This window comes from Periplaneta americana, chromosome 15 (assembly GCF_040183065.1).
Source record: "Periplaneta americana isolate PAMFEO1 chromosome 15, P.americana_PAMFEO1_priV1, whole genome shotgun sequence".
In the NCBI taxonomy this organism is placed as follows: Eukaryota; Metazoa; Arthropoda; class Insecta; order Blattodea; family Blattidae; genus Periplaneta; species Periplaneta americana.
In genome coordinates, this window is record NC_091131.1 from 133929964 (window position 1) to 133956769 (window position 26806).

Sequence of the window (26806 nt, forward strand, 5' to 3'; positions counted from 1 at the left end):
TTTCCATTAAACTATTGGAGATCCCATTGTGATTTTTTCTGGAATTATTAAGAATACTTCAGTGCACCTAGTAGGCATTTTTTTAGATTTTTAATACGGCTATTTCACATTGATATCTAACTTTTAAAAATTGAATCATAAAAAAATATTTGTAATAATTATATTAAAATTAGTTAGTAAATATTTAACAAAAGACAGTACTTTAAGCTTTTAAATGCATTTTTTAAAAAACTTTTAACATAAATATCCTCGGAAATATGACACTTTAAATGTTGCATTGTGCGACATTTTTAACGAATTTTAACATGCAATATTTTAAAAACATGTGGACTTAGGAGGGAATAAAAACACACTTGTTGGTTTATTAGACCCATAGAGTTGGTAAAAAAGATATAAACACCATCAGAAATATGAAGGTCAAAATTTGTATAATTTTGTGTGATTTGACGTGGAATGACTTATATGTATCCATATAATGAATATAAAATTGATTATAGCTACTCCTCATTACCAACCTTATTTGAGAAAAATGTTCAATATTTTATGCAGTAAAATCTAAGTAGAAATAAGGAGTTTGTTACAGTTTCTGTTCAGTCACTGAATTTGTTAGTTGTGATCAAAAATAAGTTTACTGTAAATAACAGTGGGTTATTATAAAAGAGGTATGTAAATTAATATTGTATCCAAAAGAAATGTTTATTTTTATAGCATTTTAAATCTCTTTTGGCTGAGTGCATCATTCTTGATCAAAATTTTACAATGATAAAGTTTACATTTCACCCTGCTCAACCTCACTATCCGGTGCATCAATCATGATCAAAGATAAACATGTTAGTTTACCAGGGTAAAACTTAACTGCTCGTGATGGAGTGATTATGTAGAATTTATCAGGGTCAAGTTCCAACAAAATGGTGACACGATTCAATGGAATAGAAGATGAAATGTTGTACTTGGATTATTTAAACAGAAACCAACGTCAAATGGGCGTTATTGTGGAAAGAGGGGATCCTTTTAAAGAATACTGGTATAGGAAATTCGAGATTTCATCTATCCAAAGAAACTGTGTGGTGGTTAGTGAATGAAATGAATGAGAGGTTGGAATTTCCTAATAATTGAAATAATCCCATCTCACTTATGAATAGAGTTTTAACAGTATTAAGATTGTATGCTGCAGGGACATTTAACATTGTGATTGGTGATATTAATAACATTCATCGTACCACAGCACTATACATTATTAAAGATGTCTGACATTATTAGCCAAGAGGCCTGAAAAAGGCACCTATAACCAACAATCCTGTTCTGTAAAGATAAATTATAGCCTGTCTCACATTGATGTAATAGGTCTGATGGTGGGAGCATGAGGTACCATACCCTCCTTCTTTGCCAACAAATGTAAAAACCTAGGGCTAACACACAGCATTGTGAAGGAAATAGCCATTAGTGCCATCAAAGGATTGGTTCAGATACTGAGAAATCACTTGTGTGGAAGTGATAATGGAAATTTTAACTTATCTTAACCGATGGCTATTGATTTGTTTAGATATCAATGTCAATAAATTCATAGCTATTATTTTTCTCGCGCCGTATATGAGATTCAAATCATTCTAACATATCTGATTATGCTACTATCCCTTTCTTAACTGCAAATGAGCACAAACATTACTTAGGTGCAAGTTTTTTCGACGTTTTGTGTATTCGATTCCCTAACCGTTTCAAATGTAAATCATTTTACCTTTTAGGTATGTTTCCAAATTATATGTAATATGCTTTGTCAAATCTGACAACCTTTTCATAAGGGAAGCTTAATTTATGTTATATTATATTTCAAGACAATTCAATATTTTTACACCCCAACTGGCATTTCTTTGTGTATGAAACAGCGCCATAGTGACAATACCCAGCAGTTATAAATCTTTACAAGTCAGTAAGCAAAACTGATGCCACAGGGGAAAGCACCAAGAACGTGCATCGAGCAGTGGACAGTTTATTGGTGGTCAGAACTCGTCTTTTAGCTTAAATGTTTCTTTTTCTATAAATTAAATTCTTGCCAGTTTCTTGATCATTGTCATTTTGTAAGTGTGAGTGAACAGACATAATGCCGAAGGAAAAAAGTAGCAAAACATATTTGCTTAAACAGTGGATTGAGTGGAATCCTACATTATCAGCGGATGGGAAAATTGTCCTCTGCCAAGTCTGTGACAAAAATGGGAGTTAATGTTATTATAAATCTTTATTATGTTATAAATTATGATATCAATATAACTCTGCAGTAAATATTTTTGTTATATTATTTACAGTAAGTTTAATCTTTTTTTTGCCAGAAAATTTTGGTGAAATATTTAATTGTGTATTGTAACAAAAAACAATTGATCAAATGATCATGAAGTGATACAGTAGGTGAATGATATTTGATATAATGAATTTAATGATTAACGACATGAGCACATGACTAATGAGAACTATGTAAGTAGGCCTAATTATAATTTAATTATCAAATATTCAATGAAAGAATAACATCATTCCATTTTTATCATTAATTCATTACATTTATTACTTGAATAAATGTATGAGAAAATTGTGAATTTCATTGAAAATCGACAATTTTTTTTGTGCATATTTCTCAATTTTTAGAGCATATTTCCAACGTTTTTACTGCATAAATGGATGCATATATTCACTAGTTTTAGTGCATATAAATCCGCTCTCTAGTGATGATATAAAAGCAAAAGTAATAGCACATGGTCATAGCTTTATAAATTCGTTTTCCTGCTATAATTGCAATGTAATTTCATTTCTTAATTTACAGGTCATGATTGTAGTATTCGTCTATGGAATCTGGACAACAAGACATGTGTTCAAGAAATCACAGCCCACCGTAAGAAGTTTGACGAAAGTATCTTCGATGTGGCGTTCCACCCTTCAAGGCCGTACATTGCAAGTGCTGGTGCTGATGCTCTTGCCAAGGTGTTTGTGTGAAATCACTGAGGCAGCATTGAATGAACAGGAAACATTGCCAGCAGGGAGGGGGGAGGGGTGCCACCAATGCAGACAGCTTGTGTTCCAGTGATGAGAATCTCAAAATAGTTGTGGACAGCAGTGGCTGCTTGTAATGGAAGGCCATTCAGAGGAAAGAAAGTAATGGAAATTTTGCCAGATGTTAGGTTGTACTAGGCGAGGGTCTACATGGTAAGTAAGGGGGAAGAATTCTAACTCCAATCATATGTGTTCTTTCATTACATTCTCCCCTCAGATAGAAAGATCTGGAAATGCAGGTGGATAGAAATGTCGAGGAGCTAGTTCTTTGTGACGTTGCTTTGGTGAGCATTGCTCCTCCTGTTATCCTCCTCCCCCTCCCCATCCATCTTGCGAGACCGGGTCAGACGGTGCCATATGCATCGACAATACAGGAGAGATGAACAGTGAACAAGTGGCCGGATGTGACTGTTTTGTAGTGTAACTTCATCTCCTGTCAACTATTTCACTTCAGTAAAGTCATCTCAGTACTTGTCTGGGTTTTATGTACGAACTCTAGACTTAATGAAGACTCTCCTGTTCATGTAAAACGTTGCATGCATATAATTTAAAGGATTAGCAAGAAGTAGGACAGAATTGTATAATTTTGCATGCTGCGTTGTTATGACATGGCAGAAAAGGATGTCACTTATTGGGTGATGATCTATGCATTTTGTCCAGCATTAAAATTTGGTGACTGATGGTAGCTTTAAAGAATGGAGTGAGTGATTATTGCATGCAGGCGTGTATGGGAGTGTGCATGCATTTGTGTAATTGAGGCACAATAATATTGCGCCTTTGAATTTTTAATGTGAGCTAAAGAGAATGTAACATATAATTACTATATTGAATCCAAAAGAAACACACGGGTTGCACCGTCTGACCTGATTTTAATAGTCATTTACACAGCAAAGCCTAAAGAGGTCCTGTGTGTGATGTTTTCTTTAATGTTGTGGACTTTTACTGACATATCTTGAGGATTTCTCGACTGTGGCTTTTGTACTGTAAGGAATTATGTAATTGCAGAAATTACTAACATTGCAGGACTTTAATTTTTCAGATTTATGTAGTTGAATTACAGATAATAGTGTTGTTAAAAACAGTTGGGGAAAGAGACTGAAATGTTTGTTAGGTTTCGTCTTCTGTGCTGAAAAAATTAACGAAGGAAAGTGCCAATATAATAAACTAGTTGGTATTAGAGCAATAATTTTGTTAAAATTCAAGTTGGTGTGCCCAGTTGTTTATCCTTATTTGCTGTTTTCTTCTGAGCGTTTTGGTTGTGAATTCTGTGACTGTACTTTCCTGTTATTTCTCACCCATGTCCCAAGTATTGTAGTGTGGTGAAGTTGTTCCTTACTTGTTTGAATCACAGTTGCCATCATAACATGAGCGTCTTTTTATGTTTTACTGTGTAAATGGCCATTTATGGTGAGTCTTAATTTACAATTGAGATGGTCCCACTCCTCTAAAGTACCCGAATCCCCAAAATAATTGTAGGTTCAGGTATGGTCTAGAGGTCTGATATTGTCATTGTATATGTTAACTTATATGTAACTTTTTTTTTTTTTAAATCGGCTGCACTTTATATTGCGGTGGCTGGCTAGTGCAAGAAGGGCAAAGTCAGTTCAATATTATTAGAGACAGAAAGTAAAGTAAATAAAATGTGTGTTTAACTGTAAAATATTGTATTTAAAGTAGAACTACTATGTAGCTCCAGAACATATATTATAATTATGGATTCATTTTTATGAAGTTTGGTGACGGTTCAAAGCAGTCAAATATTGCTCAGAACTGGATGACCATACGATTTATGTTTACACGTAATTATTGATAGTTTTTTCGTAAATGTTTAATATTTCGCCTTATTAAAATAAGCAATCCCTTAATTTCCATATAATTTTACGTTACTCAAATCCATCGATAAAATGAATTGTTTATTCGAACCTCATCTTGTTGATTTTACACTATGTGATTTTTTGTGTAAACAAAGGAACAGCTGGGTTTGATTTTTCTGCTAGGGAGTTAGGTACTGTGTCTATCTCGTCTGTCTTGTCAGTGGTTGGTAAGAGGCACTTGTCATGCAATACGCCCACTACAGTAGCCTCTAGTAAAGAAAATAAGTTTTTTATTAATTTTGAGACTATGAGTAAATGTGAGTGTTGTCCGAGTGTATAAAATATATATATATATATATATATATATATATATATATATATATATATATATTATTTTTTCTGCATGATTGACTAAAGCCATCAATCAATCTTCAGTTAAATTATTCCTTTATATACATTTCACAAAATCTTATCCTCAAAAGATTGTAGAATAGTCAACCAACAATAATGGAAGGAAGTTTGATGTTTGTACGAGGTTCTTTTCCCTAGCTTGCTCTCTCAGGACTTCCAATGGGGTCTTAAAAATGCAACTATCTGAGGACCATTTTCCTACCCTCCTAAAGCCTATTGTGGTGATGGAATCTTGTTTAATTATATATGTACAGTTTACTTAAAAAAAGTCCACACAGTCACAACACTTTTAATAAGCTTGAAAAGGCCGCTTGTAAATGCCCTTAATTTTAATGAAATGTCACATGTGAATTGGTAATAAATGCAGAAACAAATGTGTATTCATTATAACAATACTTTGCACAACTCTCCCCTTATTCTTCTTTTTTGTAATACTGTTTAGAAACATGCCTGTACAGACCGGCATTTAACACTGGCTTTTTCCAGTTGTTCTTGTTAATAAAGTTGATATTAGAGTAGCAGATGTAGTGAATTTCTTGTGTATATTCTGCACAGAAAACACTCATGTCAGGTGAGATAGCATTTTGGCTGGGGAAATAGTGTATGTCAAGAGGGCTTTCTTTTTGGGGACAAACCAGTCAGACAAGCTGATACTTTGTTTCAAAGAACAGTGACTATAAACCCAAATGCCAGTATACAGATTAAAGAAACCCCAGAATGGGAGCTCTTGACAATAAAAGTGGTCCAAGAAATGAGAGAAATACTTTCTGAACCTATCTAAAATGTGTTTAAAAGAAGCAATTGAAAATAAATTAAAATTCTGCTCTCATTAATGTACCTGTCATGTGTTTTAACAGTAGCTTTTCTTGTGCTCTTCAAGACTGAAGTTCATGTTGTTTCATAGAGGTGCTTAAGAGAAAGGCACAAATTACTGTACAAGCAATCAGGCAGTCTCATTGAAGTATATGGTAGAAATGTGGTTCGTTATTTCAGTCCTCATTCCATTTATCAAAACACTTAACTTTTCCTTTCCTATATCATGCTTTAGGTACCATACATCTCATGGCTTTTGGGTATTTGAACAATGTTATGGAGAAATCGTGTCATGTTTTGCATCTTCTTACAGTTACCATCAGAAAGGATGAGGTAATTAAAGTGTGTCGCATCATCACTTCACTCTGTTGAGAAAGAAAACTTATTTTTTAACTTTGCTTTTTATTGTATCATACCAAAAGAAAGATTCATGCGAGAAATAATTATCCAAATATGTGTGAAATTTGTAATTGACAGTTTTATCCATATAATTTCTCGCCTGATAAAAAATGCTGGCTTAAGACAAGAAATAAGACTGAAAATTTTCATAGCGGAAGAAATTGTGAACTCTGCAGTGCCCGAACTACAGAGGAAGTTGCAAGATTGTGATATTACCATCATAATCAAACTGTTACTTATAAATCTCATCTTGTTATATGCACATGCCCCTAAAACATGGAAATTGAAATAAATCAATAAGAAAAAATTTGAACAGTGAAGTTGTCTCCACTAGGGAAAGGAAACCACATAATAATGTGACACGCTACCAGTCCACCCATCTATTGTGTTCCTGAAACCTGGATAAAAGTGCCTTGCTGGATAAAGGAAAGTGAACAACAACTCGTGTACCTTAACAATAACAATTTATTATAAATGAGAATAACAAAAGTGAACTAGCTCAAAGCAATTAACTAAATTACTGTACATTATAATAAAAAAAAAATGATCTAATACAAACTCTTAAAAATTTAGTAGATAACCCATCCAATACTCTCACACCTGCTCACAATGGCATAAAAACTGAACAATAGAAAAAGCCACTCACTACCATTACAATTAATATATTTTGGTTAAAAGAAACCTAGCACTAAAACTCAATCAAATGCCACTATACTTAAAGGGGAAATCATAACCCACTCTCCACCACCATATTGTTTCTGACATCTCTTAAACATGATACATCACAATAGCAATAATTAAGTTCCAGACCAGGATAGTTTCCACAGAATAGTTCTAGTTCTTAAAGCACTTTCCTACAAAAAATAGAAGCCATACTACCTGTACATTGTCTGTGGAACTTAAACTCCATTCCCAGGCATAATGGAACGATGCTTCACTTTATGAACCGTTCATGCTGTTGTAGACAAGGCGGTATACACATTACCGCTGACCATAGATACTCCACGATTCCCAATGCATACACTGTGTAGAAATGTAGAAACGTGGAATCACAATTGGTGCCAAGGCAGGCTCACCACCATTCACCTATGCAGGCAGCGGACAGTCATCTCCATGAACGAAGTGAACAGTAGAACCCAGCAGGACCAATGTCCAACCCCGGTCGGCTACTCCGATGTTAACTCATGGCTGGTATGAGTTGGACACTACACTGGTCAGCTACTGATGTGAACTCTCCCCTGGTACAGAGTCTACTTCCCCATGGCCAGCAGTGCATGAGACAGCCAAACACGAGAACGGTTATTTTTCAAACTCAGCCAATCAGGTTCTAAACCTCAAATCAAAAACCAAGAATAAAGTCGTTTTCCTGTATGTTAATTAAATAAAGTAGAGAACCTAGCGGGGAAAACAAAACAACCAAAGAGAGAGCCATCTCAACTGAAAACAAGGAACTACATAGAAAATGAAAAAGATCACAAATAATCAACTGAGAAAGAAAAGGAAAAGGGGTGGTGAAAATCAATCGTCATGATAAAATGCCTGTCACTCTGATTTGGGGTATATGCACTAGGACTAGGACTAAACTATCTTTACATGAGGTCCATTCTGTAGAAAGTAATTCTGAAGGTGAACAGAACATTGATTTGTTTAGAAGTGGAAAACTTTCGTGATTGATGATGATAATTGGAGCAGGTTTCCTACAAGTATTTATGTTTGCCTTGAGATTGCATCACACTATTATTGCTGTGTTGTATTGTGAACTTCGAACACATTCTGTAGTTCAGAAGAGATGTTCAATGAATTATACTATGTAACAAATTTTAACGTTTTGTTTCGGAGTTTTAAGTATTATTTTCTAATAGATTATGTCTGAAAAGTGTAGACAATGTTAATTTGTTTGATTTTATGATTGAGACATTGATTTTTTAGATATGTTTATCTTAATTTTTTACATGTCCTGTTTTTTATTACTTTACAGATAGATCCAGTGTTGAGTGTATTAGAACTAACATACAGGCTTGTTCATTAATATAAACTACACAGATTATATATTTATTTATGTTTAAGAGATGGCATCTAGAGGATGTAAGCATCAGGAAGATGCATTTTGCTATGTTTGTGGCCAGTTCACTGTGAGAGTGAACCATGTCAAGTGGAAGTCACTGATGGACCCCCAGAAGGGGTGCTAATGCCACCATTACATATTTAATTGGGACGTACAATACAATTCGTTCAAGCTCTTGATAAAGAATCAGCAGTACCTTACCAGTTTGTTTTCTCAGCTAACTGAGGCAAAGATCAGAGCCGATATCTCTGTCGGACCACAGATTAAGAAGATTATGGAAAGCAAGGAATTCCCAAACATGCTCTCTAGGAAGGAGAAAGCAGCTTGGAATAATTTTGTTGCAGTATTTCGGGGTTTCCTGGCCAGTCATAAAAACAAAAACTATGTGCACTTGGTTGAGACTCTGGTAAAGAAGTACTGCATAATGAGCTGCAGGGTCCTTCAAAGTCCATATCCTGGATGCTCACCTTGGTCAATTAAAGGAGAATATGGGAGCATATGCGGAGGAGCAAGGTGAGTGTTTCCACCAGGATATGAACACTGCTACCAAGGACTACAATGAGAATATGATAGGAGACTACATTTGGGAGCTAATTCGTGAAAGTAATGTGTATAAATGTAAATCTTGAAAACCACTCATTTCTAATATATTGTATTGGTTTTTGTATAAGTTGAGTGCAAATGCGTTCTAATTTTAATTCACATGTTGTTTTTCTGACTTCAATCGCCATCTTACAGTCAAATTAGGGGAATTTAAAGAAACCATTGCCCTAGTTGCAAAACCAAAGTTTGAGATGAATAATACATACCTTCTGTACTTTTTAGGCATAAACAATTAGAAAATGCCACTCATTACTCAGAAACAAAAATCATCTTACATAGTGTTATCATTGTTCTAGCAGACATTTAATGATGGTGGCAGTGATGCAGTTCTGAACATTGCAGTGAATTTAAAAGCACTTGAAAGTGGGCATGTTACATCAGGTCCAGTTGCCAGGACTATTCGAATAGGTTAACCTTCTTGAGATTAATGACGAATTATTGCACTATCTGTAACGCACTTTAGTTGCCTCTACCAGAATATGGCATCTGGTGTTATGGAGTCTATAGTGTGATATAAAAATATCCAAAAACCACATCACAACATAACCACAATAAAAACCTTAAATGTAATATCTATATTTCCTTGAAATATCTTATCCTTTTATTCATACCTTTTCCATTTTAAACTTTTCTTTATCTGCCAGTTTCTGCTGCTATAAAATCCTGCTTCGAAGATCTGCTTGTTTAAATGGTGACAAGTTTGATTCCAGGTAAGGTGAAACAAAACATAAAGACATTTTCCATGATTAATTAATTCTTTTAACTGTTTTGTTTCTCCACATAATTCGTAACAGACTTTCAGTTCACTTTTTCTTTTTTAAGCTGTTTAGACTTTTCTTTCCCCCTCAGTAAGTTCTACAGTGCCAGCAAAATTGGATGTTCTACGAGTTTTGTTCAGGAATTGGTTCTAATTTTAGTATAAAAAATCCATCATTTTTTAAAAAACTATTTAACATCAAAGTAAGTTGAGCTATTTTTTTTTCACTTAGTCACCCTGGATATTTACGCACTTAATGATGCTGTATGAAAATTTTTGGATTCCCTTGTCATATAGCCAGCCTCCACTTTTCATCTGTTCAGAACGTAGTGGGTGCTTCCTTTAATTTCGTAAAAAGATTAAAGTCATTAGAGTTCAGGTCTGGGCTGTAGGTTGAATGGTCCAGAACTTCCCAATTGAAATTTTTGATGATTTATTTGTTTCCTCAACAATCAAAGATACGTGGGTTGTCATCATGCAGGAGGATCATGTGTCTAGATTATACGCCTCTATTGTGATTCTGAATGGTCTGCTGCGGTCACTGTAGTATTGCATAGTATGCTTCAGCAATTATCATGACACTTTGGGACATGTATTTAAAAACAAGTGGAGCTTTTTGGTGCCAAAAGACATTTGCCATGACTTTCCAAGTTGAGTGTGTCTGCTTGAACTTCTTTGATTTGGATGGTTAATTAATGTGATGCCATTTGTTCTCGGGCATAGCATAGAAAACCTAAGTTTCGTCCTCGTTTGTAAGAAATCCATCTCCTTCCATTAGCTATTGATTAAAAAAAAATTCAGTACACATGTGGTTCGGTTCGTGTTGAGTAATAAGCATGCATCAAACACACTTGCACAAATGTTTCCATATCTAACATGAATGGTGACATTTCATGGATTATGATGTGCGAAACATGTGGGAATTATTGATTCAAGGTATGTGACACCTATTCCACTTGAATTCCCCATAATGCAGCAAATATCCGCAATGATAGATAGATGCCTGGTTCATTATTGTGAAAGTTTTCCCTCTCCACATTAAATTTTCAACTTAATGTTAATTCATTCATAACATCATAAACTCCCTCATTTGACAAAGATATCACATATTAATTTGTGTGTGTATGCATGCATGGCATGCGCATGGGTGTGTACTAGGATTGTCCAGGAATTGAATTCTTTGTCCTGTGTCCTGGTCGAAAATAATGAAGTCCAGGAATTTTCTGTCAAATGACTCTGTAGGATGTAAGCATATAAAAAACAAATTCTTTCTAGAGAAAAGTAATTCTAGAATAGGCTGTACACGCAAAATACTTTCTTTGTCATGTCTGTGTGCAGGGACTCAACAATAAGTGGTGTGTAAGTTGAATTTAGAATGAATGGTGAAACAAGGCATCTATTTATATAATACTGACTGCATGTGTAAGGTTGAATTTAGAATGAACGGTCAAACAATTGTGAACCAAAACACCCAATAATAGATATAATTGTCCTATTATTTTTTATTTATGGTTTATTTAATGATGCTCACAACTGCAGAGGTTATATTAGCATCGCTGGTGTGCCGGAATTTTGTCCCCTAGGAGTTACTTTACATGCTAGTAAATCTACTGACATGAGCCTGTCGCATTTAAACACACATTCCCTCGATCTGGACCGAGATTGAACTCGCAACCTCGAGTATAGAAGGCCAGCGCTATACCAAGTATGCTACTGAGGCCAATTAATTGTCCTATAAACCGCTGTTAGCTTAATATTAGTATATACTATTTTATTATCCTGTCTACATAAGCTGCTGGGAAAGAATACTGTAGCATATTGTACTGTTTATTTGTGAGGTGATTGTTCCTAAGAATGTGAAAATATACCAGAATACAAAACATGGCAAGTTTCAGCAGTGATGAAGTCAATGATGATCCAAGTAAATCTACTCCTAGTAAAAACTTGAAAAATTTTGCTCTTATAACAAAGAATGGGGAAATGAAAAAGACATGGGTTTGTGTGGTAAGACAATTTTACAGCTAAATGCACATTATGTCCTGTTAATCTTTCCATAAAATACGAAGAGCAACATGCTTTTAAGGTTCATATGGATTTAAAAAAATCATTTTAAAAAAGCCAAGAAATACAGCGCCAAAATAAAACCAATGCTTTTTTTTTTTTTTGTGAGCAAAAAAGCAAATGATAAAGATGCCGCTATAATTGCTGAAGTTGTTTCCATATTTTACAGCAGTGGTCATCAGAACACTGCACTCTCGGGCTAGCGTCTCTTACCTGCAGGTCTCTTACAGCACCAGCGTGCATTCGTGGCTGCTAGCAGGTATGCTTCCTCATGCACTGCTTACCTGTAACCCATTTCAGTGAGTGCTGACGACCACTGTTTTACAGTGTTAAGCATGGTCAAAGCTACAACAGTCTAGACTGTCAAAACAGTGTTAAAATGTTTCCCAAATGCAAGACTGCTATTAAAATTATGTGTGGAAGAACCGAAGTAACGGTAGATGTTCAAAATATATTCACTCCCTTCTCACAGAAACTTGTACAAGACCTGAAAAAGTCAGGATATTTTTCTGTATCATTAGATGCATCTAATGTAGGAAATATCAAAACATTTCCTTATGCAGCTCATTATCTAGAACAGACCCATGCAGGCTTTACCTGATGAAGCGAAGCGAGAGCAGTGAAGGTCGGTCACGCAATGAATGGGCTGGATGCAGCATCAGTGGTGTATAGGTTGCCACTGCAGTAATCAGACTAGTTGCAAACTGTGTTATGCAAGAACTCTATTTTCGAACGTAAATAATGTATTATTTTAAAATTATTTTAGTCTTAGCTATCTGCATAGAAATATGGTAACTGAGCTTGAGAACTGACTCATTGGTAATTAAATTCTGATCCTCAATCTGAAAATGAACTGAAATTAAATATCAGCAAATATCTAAGAAGCAAAAGAGAATTGAAAAATGGGTTTCCATAATTTGATTTCTCGTCTTATAGGTAGCAGTACAAAAGAAGTTTGGTGGTATCGAATGGTTTTGAGTAAAATTATCGTTTTTTATAGCACATATTGAATTGAAATTTTAGCCACTTACTGCTAATATATACTAAAACACGACCTACCAAAATTATTAATATATTCTGCAATATTATGGGCATAGAACTTATACCAATCTCCACCATTTTCGTTTTTACTGGGATTTGCATTTGTAGAAAACACTGAATCAGTTAAAACGATTCAATCTTAATAGCACATCATGCAACGAGCCTATAATGGTAGTAATTAAGACGCGAGTTTCATAATTTTCATACAAGGTCTTAATTACCATTATAGTCAAGTTTCATACGACTTTATCCTCGACCATATTTCTAACTTGAAATTATTCATAAGTATTCATGTTATTCTTATCTGACTGAGCAGAACTGACCTTGTGCAATACCTCGTAAATTGTGAGATGTGCGCAGACGCGAAAGTATTGATTTTTTCCGAGAAACAAATGTCGACATTGACCTTGATATAATGAGAGTAAAATAAACATTTATCTTGATATAACCTTGAAATTGAATTAGACATTGAAAACGAAATGACAAATTGAATTTATTTGAATATTATTTACAATTAACGCTAATTATTATAGTAACAGAACTAGTTGTCTTTCGATTGCATATCCGAGAATAATCGATACTTGCGCTTTTTCTGATTGGTGGAACACCTGAACTTCAATGAATAGGTGTACTTTAATGAGGTCCATTAAAGGGCTGCTACCAGGTGTATAATTACTACATTTCAGCATGGTCGAGCATAAAAACATATGTTGTATCATAGTAAGGACTATGCTGAAATCAGAGGTGAACATTGTCCCATACAGTTAGATCAACTCAAGGCAGCACTGACAACACAATGTAAGAATAATCTATTTGAACTTAACACACATTTCTGTTAGGTGTAATTTCATTAAATTATTATCCATATTGTGATCCTCTACTTGATGTGATAATTTTATTTATTTAGTCACTCATTTATTTATTTATTCATTCACTCATGCATTTACACTTCCGAGCAAAAAAAACGCAACACTTGAATAAATTTGAAATATCTAACCCTAATACAAATTATAACATTACTGTGTACTTCTATGGACCTGTTTGTGTGAGGCAAGTGTTAATTCATGTTTTGGGAAGGTAAGTATACCCATAGGGTGGTTTGTGACACCCTCTTAGCCACTTCCTGTCACTAACTCTATATTTATTGCTGTGTCATTAAAATTTACAATACTAAACTCAAGCAGCTAAAACAAAGTTACAATACTATTGTTTTCTTTTTTTGTGTATAATGGAATTCTATGATATTGAACTCAGTTTTAAGCAACATTTAAGAGAGTTAAGATGCCGTTAAGCCCCGACAACGCTGCTAGAACAGTCGCATTGGTAGAGGATGATCGCAGCTTACGTTATGTGGCTCAGGTGTTGCATACATGGCCCTGTAGTTCTTGAAGAGTATTTGGACCATGGTGACTGACATTCCTTCCTAAAATGTTCCATAGACGATCAACTGGGTTAAGATCCGGACTGTGTGATGGCCATTTCATGAATTGGATCTCTACTTCATTGAGGTACTGGAGGACATATCGCGTTACACGAGGACGTGTATTGTCCTGCAAGAGCACGAAATTGTCACGAATAAATGATGCAAAAGGAAGAAAATGTTGCCCAAGGATTTCTTCAATGTAGGGATGGGCAGTAAGAGACTCACCCTCCACAAAGATAAGGTCCGTTCGTACAATCAAAGTGATGCTGCCCATACCATCACGAAACTGCCATGAAATGCTGTCCTTGATGAAAAGTTGCATGGAGAATACCTTTCTCCAATCCTCCTCCACACTCTTCCTCTTCCATCTGAGGATCTGAGGCAGAATTGGGACTATTCTGAGGACAAAACTGTTCTCCACTGTTCGTCAGCCCATTCTTGATGTTCCCTTGCAAATTGTAAGCGACCTTGACGATGTTGTCTTGTAAGTTCTGGGCCAGAAGCAGGTCTTCTGGAGATCAGGCCAGCATCATGTAACCTCCTCCTCACAGTCCAGTCACTGACATTCACACCTCGCATTTGTTCTAGTCGATTTCTGTCTTAGACCGCAGTGGTGTGACGGTTATGCAGCACTTGAAGGCATAAGAAATGGTCATCTGTTGCAAGAAGTTGATCTTTTCCTACCATATCCCGGTCTTTGAGAACATGAAGTTCCCTGTACCTTTGCACTGTATGTGAAACCGTCGACAGGGTTGTGTGCTACTCCTGAGCAATATAACGTAAGCTACAGCCACCCACTAAACATTTTGCAACACCATCCACTTCTGTGAGTAAGAAATCTTCCCATTGACCTTTGAATGTTAAAATTGAAGACCTCTGTTTAGTACCGCTTGTACTTGGCTGAGACGTCATTGTAAGGTATACTGATGTTATATTCCAAGTCCATCAGTGACTGTGTATGAACCCACAAACCAGCAGTATGACGTCATAATCGTCTGCCAGTGGGATGCACTTGCTACCACTAAGGTTGCTCTTTGCCAATAAACACGATTCTGCATGGGACTGATATAGAAGCTCCTCGATTTCTACAAAGATTCTAAGGAGAGCTCAACTGACATCTTCATACTACCGGTACCCTATAAAAAAATATCACAGTGGCAAATGAATTAAAATTTGAACAAATGAGTGTATACTGTGCTGATAATTCATCGGTGAATTATAGAAAACAGTTCTTTATATGTAATGCTACAGTATGAAATTTCACATGTTGTAGAAACAAATTGCAACTGTCATGTTATCAGCAAAACTCTCTCATATGATTTGGAAGCAGTTGTCATAAAGCTGTTCAATGAATTCAGTTCATCTGCCATCAGGACCGAACATCTTAAAAAATTTGCTTATTTTTCCGAGATAGAATATAAAGAATTTCTGCGGCATGTGTCCACAAGGTGGCTGTGACTGTAACCTGCCATTAACCATCTTGTGGACTACTGGCTTGCTGTTAAGTCGTATTTTCTGTCCAAAGGAAAAGATGACTGCACCAAGATAATATAGGAATCTGTCGCACCACAGAACTCTGATGCAGATTCCTCTGGAGCTTCATATAGCGTTCCAGAGTGTTATTTGTTCTTTCTACGTCGCTTAATTTCCCACTTCGATGCCATTGCACTTGAGTTGGAAAGCACTTCGTGGTGTTACGTGAACTTGGTCGCAATAATGCGAAAATTTCTATCTCAACTAAAAAACCATCTTGGTGATTAGTTCTGTGGGACAAGAGTTAAAGCTATTTTGAGTAATCTGAAAAATTATGACTAAGAGAGATTTTAAGCAGATATGTGTAACGCCCTTATGCAATGTGTTGCTTACCTGAAGAAGAACTATGATTTTAATGAAGACAGCTTCTTTAGAGTTATTTGTCACTCAAAGGTAAATATGATATTGTGCCTTCCACTTGGGATGACATTATAAGACTTTCTGATGTACTTAAACTCACACTCGATTTAGACAAACTGTACAATGACTACTGTGATCTCAGATTGATGTATCCAGCTCTTAATGAAGATTTATCTGATGATCAAATATGGGCAGTATTTTTCCACAAATATGAAAGTGCTGATGAACTGCTTAAGTTGGTTTCTTTTGTTTTGTCAGTTCTTGTAACGCATATGTGGAGAGAACTTTCAGTATTATGGATAAATCAAAGGAAGAAACCGACTGTGTCTGAATCTTGTAAAAAGTGAACTTCAAATATGCTCAAATCTGAGTTTGCTGTATTTCTGGGTAAAGAAGACGGGAAGATTAAAAGCAGCAAAAAGTAATTCAAAATATCACTGAAAGAAGAGCAGAAATCCAGTTTGATGGCAAATACACTATCTACCAAAAAGTAATTGGGCACTGTTTTTGCCCCTTCAGAACCTCGTGGTACCACCTCTTGTTGTATAACAGCAGCCATCCTCTCAGGCATGCTTTCCACTAGTTTGGATAGGATATCCACTGAATGTGTCGCCATTCCTCTTGCAACATGGCACTCAGTTGGACAATGGAAGTTGGCCTCATGTTTCCATGGCTACTATGCAGTGGTATGCAGACAATAATGCCGGTTGGACTGGCCTGCACAGAGTCCTGATCTCAATCCCATTGAGCACCTTTGGGACAAATTGGACCAGCAATTGAGGTCTCGGGAGATGCGGCCAACTTCCATTGTCCAACTGAATGCCATGTTGCAAGAAGAATGGCGACACATTCCAGTGGATATCCTACACAGACAGGTGGAGAGCATGCCTGACAGGATGGCTGCTGTTATAGCAACAAAAGGTGGTACCACGAGGTTCTAAATGAGCAAAAACGGTGCCCAATTACTTTTTGGTAGATAGTGTACGAGTATATACTTACTTTACATTAATTTGTTCAATTCAATACTTGTGTGAGTTGGCTTCTTACTCTACAATTCTATTAACACATTTGTTTATTTCATGCAAAATTGAACTTTATACTTGAGTATTTGTAATGTTATTTATTTTTCGAAGGAACACTGAACTTCAATTTTTTGTAAGAATGTAATAAATTAGGCCTATAGTATCAATATCACCCACCGAAACTTTTTTGTGCCATTATCGAAATGTGGAAATTCCAAATTTTCTTTACATATCCAAAAGTGATAACTTATGAAGTTGTTTGTTGTTCGTGTGTCCCAGAAGCACATCACTGAAAGGTGGAAACCTAGTGTGTACGGAAATCGAATCACAGATCTCACTCTATACTGTGTGTGCACTGACAAACTACAGACAAACAAGAATGAAATATTGTACAAGCACTTAGGGTTTATAATGTCTGTAACTCACGTTACATTTTGCCCACACAAATAAATCAATTTTCCAAACAATCTTGAAATTAATGATAATAGGGAGTCTGGAAATAATGCTCGACAACAAACACCTTCTTCTCTATTGTGAGAATCATAATTGCAGAAATCAACACAATACTGAATTCACAATGTCAAATTATTGTATGCAATATATAAATACTTTGTTTGCTGCTGCTGCTGCTGCTGCTCCTACTGCTACTGCTACTGCTACCGCTACCGCTACCCCTACCGCCACCGCCACCGCCACCGCCACCACCACCACCACCACCACCACTACTACTACTACTACTACTACTACTACTACTACTTTGTTATTTTATTATTGTTACTAATATTATTCTGAAGATTGATTCATTCATTTTATACAGTTTTATACTTGCCATTACATACACGGCATCCTAGAACATTTGAAACAGAAAGGATTTCCTTATAACATGATTTTCTTGCAACATGATCACAAAATTAGTTCATGTTGGTGTGGTATTTAGAGAAACAGTTAACATTTAGAGCTGCATTACATTTCTTACAAATCGTGAACACTTTGTGGAAAACTCTGCATTGAGTCTATTTTCACTGTGATATGATTATGTGATCCAGTCTGTTAAATCTTGAATCCATATTTTTCAGGTTGCATGCTCGGCCACTTTCGCTAGTTCCTGTCTAGCATTCGGAAGAGACAAAGCAACCCTGCAACGAAAGCTCCAATGATCAAGTTTGCCTCTGTTGTATATGTGAATGCAATTAGTGGATAGTATAATTTTTTCCCACTAAGTGGTATGCAGTAAAGACTAATATTTTGGTCACTGCCATCAACACTGTCCATCCCTTTGTTGCATCTATACATTTGTACAGGGTGTGAAATTGAAATTATTTTCTTCTCCTTGCAAGAAAATCTTGTTACATGATTCAGAGGCTCTACTGCAACCACATTGGAACCAACAGCAACAATATTATTATCGTCTCATTTTGTAACAATAATTTTGTTTACTTCCGTGACTTTTGATTCAAAGTAGCCACAGGGTTTCTTTTTCATTCCATCCTTTTTTTTGAAAGGACACTTGGAAGTTCGATTTTACCTTATTGTGCCAGTTCCCTTTAAATTTCTCTTATGTAGTTCTTCAAGCAGAGGTACAATGGTAAAGAGATTGTCAAAAAATAAATGAAATGGAAACTGTCTATCTTTCTGCTGCAAAACATCGCGATATTTAAGTACCACAGATGAACTATGACCAAACGATTTATATTCATCAAGAATGCCTGTATTTGCTCTTTGGTAAGGGTCCAACCACACTATGTAGCCATTTAAAGTGTAACACCCACCCAAAACTTGTACCCATATCTGATAGGTTTACCAGGGATGAACTGTTTACATTCATGCCTGCAAAGTATGGTACCATTGCATCATCAACACTTTGGTTTTCATGATTCAACGTGAATCCCTCCCCCTCCTCTTCAAGAAGGCTATGCAGAAATATTTCTCCTGTTGCTGCAAGCTGTGAACCAGGTAGATTATTAGGTATTTGTCCCCTGAATCGTCATCTGTTACGCCTTCAGTGGCATTGTAGATGGCATTATAATGATATATCTGTATTCCAGATGAAATTTCGCCCATAATATCATTTTCAAACAAAAATACCTTTTCATGCAGGGGAAATCAACTAAAATTTGAAATAGAGACATCATATTAAAATGTATGGGGATATTCCTATTGTCCTTTTAAAAGGACATATAAGTTCTCGTCATTGTAATGTCGCAATGAATAGATATCTCAAATGTATTATGATATGACGTAATATTTATATTTATTAGGAGTCATTTGATCTATAACAACTTATAAAATAATTTGGAACTGTAACAGTTTTACCTTTCATATCTGATTTTCATTTCAGATGCCACAGCTAAAACAAACCACTCTCACGTTCACACTTCAAATTCAACAATGACTCTATACAATAGAGTGGACATCAGTCTGTTGACATCTAGCATGAAAACAAACTGCTGGCTATGTCGTCACCAGTGGCATATTTGAAAGCTAGTTTGTAAGTAACACAATGCAATACAGAACACTATAATATAAGACAGTCGCATAATAATATTCATGTTGGACATGTTCTGATTAGTCCACACCTGTGGAGTAATGATCAGCACGTCTGGCCGCGAAACCAGGTGGCCCGGGTTCGAATCCTGGTTGGGGCAAGTTACCTGGTTGAGGTTTTTTCCGGGGTTTTCCCTCAACCCAATACGAGCAAATGCTGGGTAACTTTCGGTGATGGACCCCGGACTCATTTCACCGGCATCATCACTTTCATTTCATTCAGACGCTAAATAACCTAGATGTTGATACAGCATTGTAAAATAACTCAATAAAATAATAAAAAAAAATGTTCTGAATAGTAATGCTGATATACCTTTCAGCTCAGTTAATCTGCTGCATATGTCACTTTTAATGATATTCATCTTGGAAAATAACTGTTTCCATAGATAGGTCGAGCCAAACATTGCCATTAATCGTTCAGCAAATAATTGTAGGTTTGGAAACTTCTCTTCTGATAGACTTTTATAAATCTCAGGACCAGACATCCCAGAATATCAGATAGCTATATTATTTTGAAAGTCAATTAATTCTGATTGCAGTTCAGGAGGAGCTTCAATAGGAGCAAATGTGAGAGGGAGGTAAACAGTTGCACCTCTTTGTCAATAGATGTAACGTCTGCAAATATATTTTCAGATTCCATGATAAGATTTTGAAGTATGGTTTTATAATTTTGTAAGGAATGGGCATGTTTATTAACTACTTGGCCCACACACGGAAAATAATACAACTTTCTCAAACTGGCTTGCCTACAGTTGTAATTTAGCCATTAGAGTCTATCATTGACACGACTGTTTGATCTTTTCCCTGCAAACACTTATTTAAAATATCGAGATGTGACAAATCTGTAAAAAATGCAAGGTCGCAGATTCATTCAGGTGACGTCATTTCCTACATCATCGTCCCCTAAAAGGATACAAATAAATTAGGAAATTATGACAAACTTCTTCTTATTACATTTAACAAAAACAAAGATGTTAGGAGTTAGGCCTACACCTCTACACTACATATGAACTTAGGGCTATGTTAGTTCTATGTATATTAACCTGTGACCTTAAGAAGCAATCTATTTCTTTCCTAAGAAGGAAAAATAGTTTTACCATAGCGCCCCTATTAAGCCATCTTACTAGACTGTAGTATGGCAAGTTAAAATAATTAAATCCCACATCCTCCAGAAACTCCTTTGAATTGGCAGTGGCGAAGGGAATGTGATCTTATCGAGTTCACTATTTTTACTACCACTCTCATGATGGCCTCCATAGTTTCCATGGCCTCATCTATTATGCAGTGCACAGGTCTGAAAGTATCATACCTGCCAGAAATTCCCTCAATCTGCCTATAAAACCAGTTGTTTCCGCTGTTATTGCAGGTGCACCATCGGTCGCAATACCAACTGGTTTTTTCCAATTTAGTTGAAATTTGCATCCAATATTCAATAGTGCTTCAAATGCTGTATATTGCAGGTTCTGTTTTTAAGAGGTACAAGATCCAAAAACTCCTCAATTATGTTAAGGTTGGAATCAAAGGCCCTAATAAACACAGCTGAGCTATGTCACTTTTGTCTGTGCTTTCATCCAAAGCCACAGAAAACCGTAAACAGTTTTGAATCTTTTCAGAAAGCTCAATGGCAGTAACCATTTCCACTACTCTGTTGGCAACGATATTTCGAGACACACTTATTAACATGAACGAATGTAACCGATGGGGACAAATACCTTGTGCAGCTAATATGAGACATTCTTTGATGAATGTACCCTTGGAAAATGATCTTAATGTTTTAGAAACGTGCTTCGAGATAGTGAAACTAAGGCCGTGTCTCAAAGATCAAGTCCATACTACACACTAGTTACTAGCAATAGGTGACATGTAAACTACATATTAGGGAGCTTTGGACATGTATACTTGAAATACGGCCTTCTCCATAGCCTATTTTTTATTAAAAAAAACATGACATCATGGTGCAGCACTGAATTAAGAAGGCAGTGTCCTAATGTGTTTCATTACGAGTTATGTGGAAAAGATAATGGCCTAATATATTATTGTGCAGCTAATATGAGACATTCTTTGATGAATGTACCCTCCAAAAATGATCTTAATGTTTTAGAAATGTGCTTCAAGATGGTGAAACTAAGGCTGTGTCTCAAAGATCAAGTCTATACTACACACTAGTGACTAGCAACTAGGTGACTTGTAAACTACACACTAGGGAGCTTTGGACATGTATGCTTGAAACATGGCCTTCTTCATAGACTATTTTTCTAAAAAAAAAAAAAAAAAAAAAAAAAGCAGGCTGTGTCCTTATGCAGTTTTATTACGATTTATGTGGAAACGATAATGGCCTAATATATTACAATAATGTTTAAAAATCCTCCGATTGAGGTTCTGGGTGATATGTACATCTATTATCAGGCAGTACGTCTCACTTGACGATATGTGTCAGAGGAAGAACAATCATTTGTATGCATCTGAAGTCTGACTAGTGTAGGGTGGCTAGTTGGCGATGTATGCAATGGAGGGGGAAAGGAGCTGGCCATCCTACCCCATTATCTCCTGGTCTAGTTGCCTTCTTGATATCACTTGTGAGGCTCTGACATGTCTTCAGACAGTTAACTAAATAACAAAAATGTTTAAAAAAAAATTGTGAAGAAGGTCAATGTCAATATTATGTCAATATTAAAAGTTACGTGTTATTCTAGGGTGGCCGGGTAGCTCAGTTGGTAGAGCAGCTGGCTAAGGACTGGAAGGTCCGGGGTTCTATCCCGAGTGGTAATATTTTTCTCGTTGCCAAACTTTGAGAACAGCCCCGAGATTCACTCAGCCTCCTATAAAATTGAGTACCGGGTCTTTCCCAAGGGTAAAAGGTGGTCAGAGCATGGTGCCGACCACACCACCTCATTCTAGTGCTGAGGTCATGGAAAGCGTGGAGCTCTACCTCCATGCCCCCCAAGTGCCTTCATGGCATGTGACAGGGATACCTTTACCTTTTTTTTTTTACGTGTTATTCTGCATTATATTTACATAATTTCACTTCCAAAGCTTTTAGGCTTTTATTATCCCGTCAAGATGAAGGTGAAAGCGATTGAGTGTGATTTTTTGTCTTCTATGTTGGCAGTTCAAGTGCGTCGGTATCTATTCCAAAAACGGCGGAAGTTGCTCAATGCTCGTTTCACCCCTTTTCCCTCCCGGCCACAGAATTAAAGTCATCATTAATCTCATGACCAATAGAACTGTGTCCTTCCCGCCAGCCTATGGAAACACAACAACCAGAAATACCAACTTAGGAATACCACAGGGTTCGTCGCTCAGTCCAATACTTTTCACCATTTACATCATGGGCCTATCACAGCTCCCACTACAAAAAATCAAATATATATATATATATATATATATTTTGGTTGTTTTATATATATATATATATATATATATATATATATATAAAACAACCAAAATCCTCCAAGACAAACCTACAGAAAATCTCAAACAATACATTCAAGAAGACATTGAGACCATCCAGTTTTACCTTAATCAACGAGGACTAACAATAAATCCCAGGAAAAGTAAACATATATTCCATAAAAGACAAAAGCGCCCTTACTTATGGAATGAAATAGAAATCCAGAAACACAGACTAGATACCCAAACCTGTATCAAAATCCTGGGTGTAGATATGGACAATAACTTCTAGGAAAAAACACATTACTCAAACCTCCTTCAGAAATTAAAACGGAGAGCAATAATATTCAAGTATATAACCAGCAGATATTGTGGAAATCACCCCATGGTACTTCACCTACTATACAACAACTTCTTGATAGCACTACAAGAGTGCGCCATGGCCATATTACCAAAGCCTCAGGCCCAAATAGAAGCACAACTAAATTCAATCCACTACCAGGTAGCAAAACAAATCCTAGGAATAAGTGGCAAACCACATAGCCATTCTGTACTAAAGACAATAAACTACCAGTCGTTACATCACAGGAGAAAGTTAGCATGCCACAGGCCCAATATATAAAACAAGCTCAAAGGAATCACACACTTAATCCAAAACAGCGAACATCCTATACCATATCAAATTCCCCAAATAATCCAAACTTTTACAGAATATTACCGCACTCTACATTGTCCAATCTTTCCTCGCTTTCTACTATATTGCATCCAGTATGAGGTTTTCAAAAAAGCATACATACAGACACCACAACCTTCAATAAACAAGAGACAAATACGGGACGATTCCGAGAATTTATAACCAACATGGAAGAACAGGAGCCCAACATAGTGCACATTTACACTGACAGATCCAAATCTGACAAGGGGGTGTGTGCAGCATTTGTAAATACAACAACAGCAGGTAGAGAGAAAATCAAACTCCACAAACAGTCGTTCATCTGCACAGCAGAATTATTTGCAATTCGGCGGGCCCTATCTCAGCAAAGCACCTCACAGAAAAAGCTGTACTCATATTCGTGGATTCACTGACAAGGAGAGGACACGCTCTGCATATCACCGAATTAAATCAGATTTTGTGACATGAAAGTACAAGACACACTGTTTACAGTCATACCTGGTATGGGTGGCCAATGACCCCTCGTTCTGGAAATATTGGCTATTGTTTATAACATACTTCCGTTAGGTGCCTAATAGGGAAGCATTAGACTGTGTAACAGCGTAGCTCATATGGTTGGATGCTGATTTGTCATCCAGGCAACTCGTGTTCGAATCCTAATGCCTTTTCATTTTTTAAAGCTTGATATTATTATTATTATTATTATTATTATTATTATTATTATTATTATTTTAATTCACTTTCAGTTGTCAGTTCCTATATTCAAAGCCATGTTGAAATATGCGTGGTATGCATCAAAATTGATAAACGAATGAGAAGTGTTTGTAAATGTGAAGGATATCTGTTTCGCAGCAGAAGTGCGGAAAAATGTGTGTGACTGTGGACAACCTTCTTTCATTTGCTGTGCATGGTGCAGGAAATATATGTTTTGTGTGTTTTTATGACATCATAATGAATCGGGTACAAAATGAAATGGAATAGCTGCTACAGAAATAGAACAAACACCAGTGACACATCTTACCTTCCTACGTGAGCAGTATTTCATTGTTTATCCTTTACAATACAATGTTAGTAATTTGTTTAAAACATGATGAAGCATTCAATACATTGAGAAATATGATATAGGTATGTAAATAGATAACTGTGATCACAATATTAATCATTATTAAAAGAAAAAAATATAGGACCAGTTAAGATTCGAACTCAGATTGTTTGGATGACAACTCAGCATCCAACCATATGGGCTACGCTGTTACACAGGCTAATGCTTCCCTATTGGGCACCTAACGGAAGTATGTCAGAAACAATAGCCAATATTTTCAAAACGAGGGTTCATTGGCCACCCATACCAGATATGACTTTAAACAGTACGTCTTGTACTTTCATCTCACACAATCTTATTCCATTCGGTTATATACAGAGCATGTCCTCTCCTTGAGAGTGCATTACAAAAAATAAAAAATAATGCCCTTTCTGTGAAGACCCCCTGGATAGTAATAAACATCAAACAGTTAATATATAACATAGAAAAGGAGAACAAAATAAAATTAATTTAGATACCGGGACATAAAGGCATACAAGGTAATGAGATTGCAGACTCTCTTGCGAAAGCAGCCATAACATCCAACCCTGCCTCATCAATAAACATTCAGATCACTGACTTAATAAAACAAAATATAAGACAAACACAGAAGCCCCACAGGCAGACAAACCATGGTATTTACACAAAAAATTAACATGACCATTCATTTCAGTAATTAACAAACTAAAACATAATGCAGCAGTAACTCCAAAATACCTATACCTCATTGGAAGGGGAGAATCTCCTTTGTGTGAGTGTCAACAACAGTCAGGAGAAATAAACCATATATTCTTTCGATGTCAACTACACAAACAATCCATACCCAATTATTCTTCTTTATTAAATCTCAAAACAGTTTTCGTTCTCAACTTTAACCTAAAATGTTGACGCAGATAGGTTATGTTAACATGGTAAATTCTCTTCACATAAAAATAACACAGTTTTATTTATTATTCCTGCCACATTATGCAACACATAAATGGAACTTATGCACATATTACATTGAATAAAAATTTAATTGTATTATTTATTTGTTCCCTACTATACTGGGTTGTAATGAATTGTATTTATCTAATCTACCAGGTTAACACACAACTGTACATACACTAATTTCATAGGAGGGACTGTGGTAAATTTTGTACCTACAAGTAAGGAAGGTAGATGTGCTAAATTAAAATCACAATATAAATAATTCTTCTTTATTAAATCTCAAAATAGCTTCCATTCCAAACTTAAAATGTTGATGCAACCAGGTTATGTTACCATGTAAAACTCCGTTCACATTAAAATAACACAGTTTTGTAATTATTTCTGCAACATATTATGCAATAAGAAGTGTGAAGGGGTCTTATACACACATTACACTAAATAAAATTGAGCGCCGACACGCTATAAAGTAATATATTTCACTCAGCTCCGTATACTCAAATAGAAAAGCCCGACTCATCGAGTGACGTCACACAACCTGCATTACGGCCTGGTCTAGATCACGATGGCAGTGCAACAATTCGTCGCCTATCGACTAAATCTCATTTGATTCCTGAAATGTGACAATCGATATTACATCAGTATTGACAACTAGCTCGTTGGTATTGACTATTTCCGCGGTAGATCGCTGTGGATTTAACCTCGAAACACATCAAAACAATGGAAAAAATTAAGAAAACAGGATCTCCAAATTGGATAAATATAGAAAAAGTAAGTATATTTTAACACGTCATTGTGTATATTAATATTAAAATTAATATCTATTTAAATATAATAATGTATTCATACATTT

At 35.9% G+C, this 26806-nt stretch overlaps 2 protein-coding genes across 3 annotated transcripts in view; both read left to right on the forward strand.

Annotated features, from left to right (window-relative positions):
• Cka (Connector of kinase to AP-1) overlaps positions 1-6240 on the forward strand; it is a 169749-nt gene extending 163509 nt beyond the window's left edge. The window contains exon 13 of the mRNA XM_069848173.1: positions 2810-6240. Coding sequence (XP_069704274.1) covers positions 2810-2979 — 170 coding nt within the window. The 3' untranslated portion in view covers positions 2980-6240. The remainder of the gene's footprint in view (positions 1-2809) is intronic.
• A 20381-nt stretch (positions 6241-26621) lies between these two features.
• The window catches only part of LOC138715355 (uncharacterized), a 47486-nt gene continuing 47301 nt past the window's right edge, over positions 26622-26806 (forward strand). For both annotated transcript variants that reach the window (XM_069848179.1, XM_069848180.1), the window contains exon 1: positions 26622-26724. The gene's annotated coding sequence lies outside the window, so the exon portion shown is untranslated. The remainder of the gene's footprint in view (positions 26725-26806) is intronic.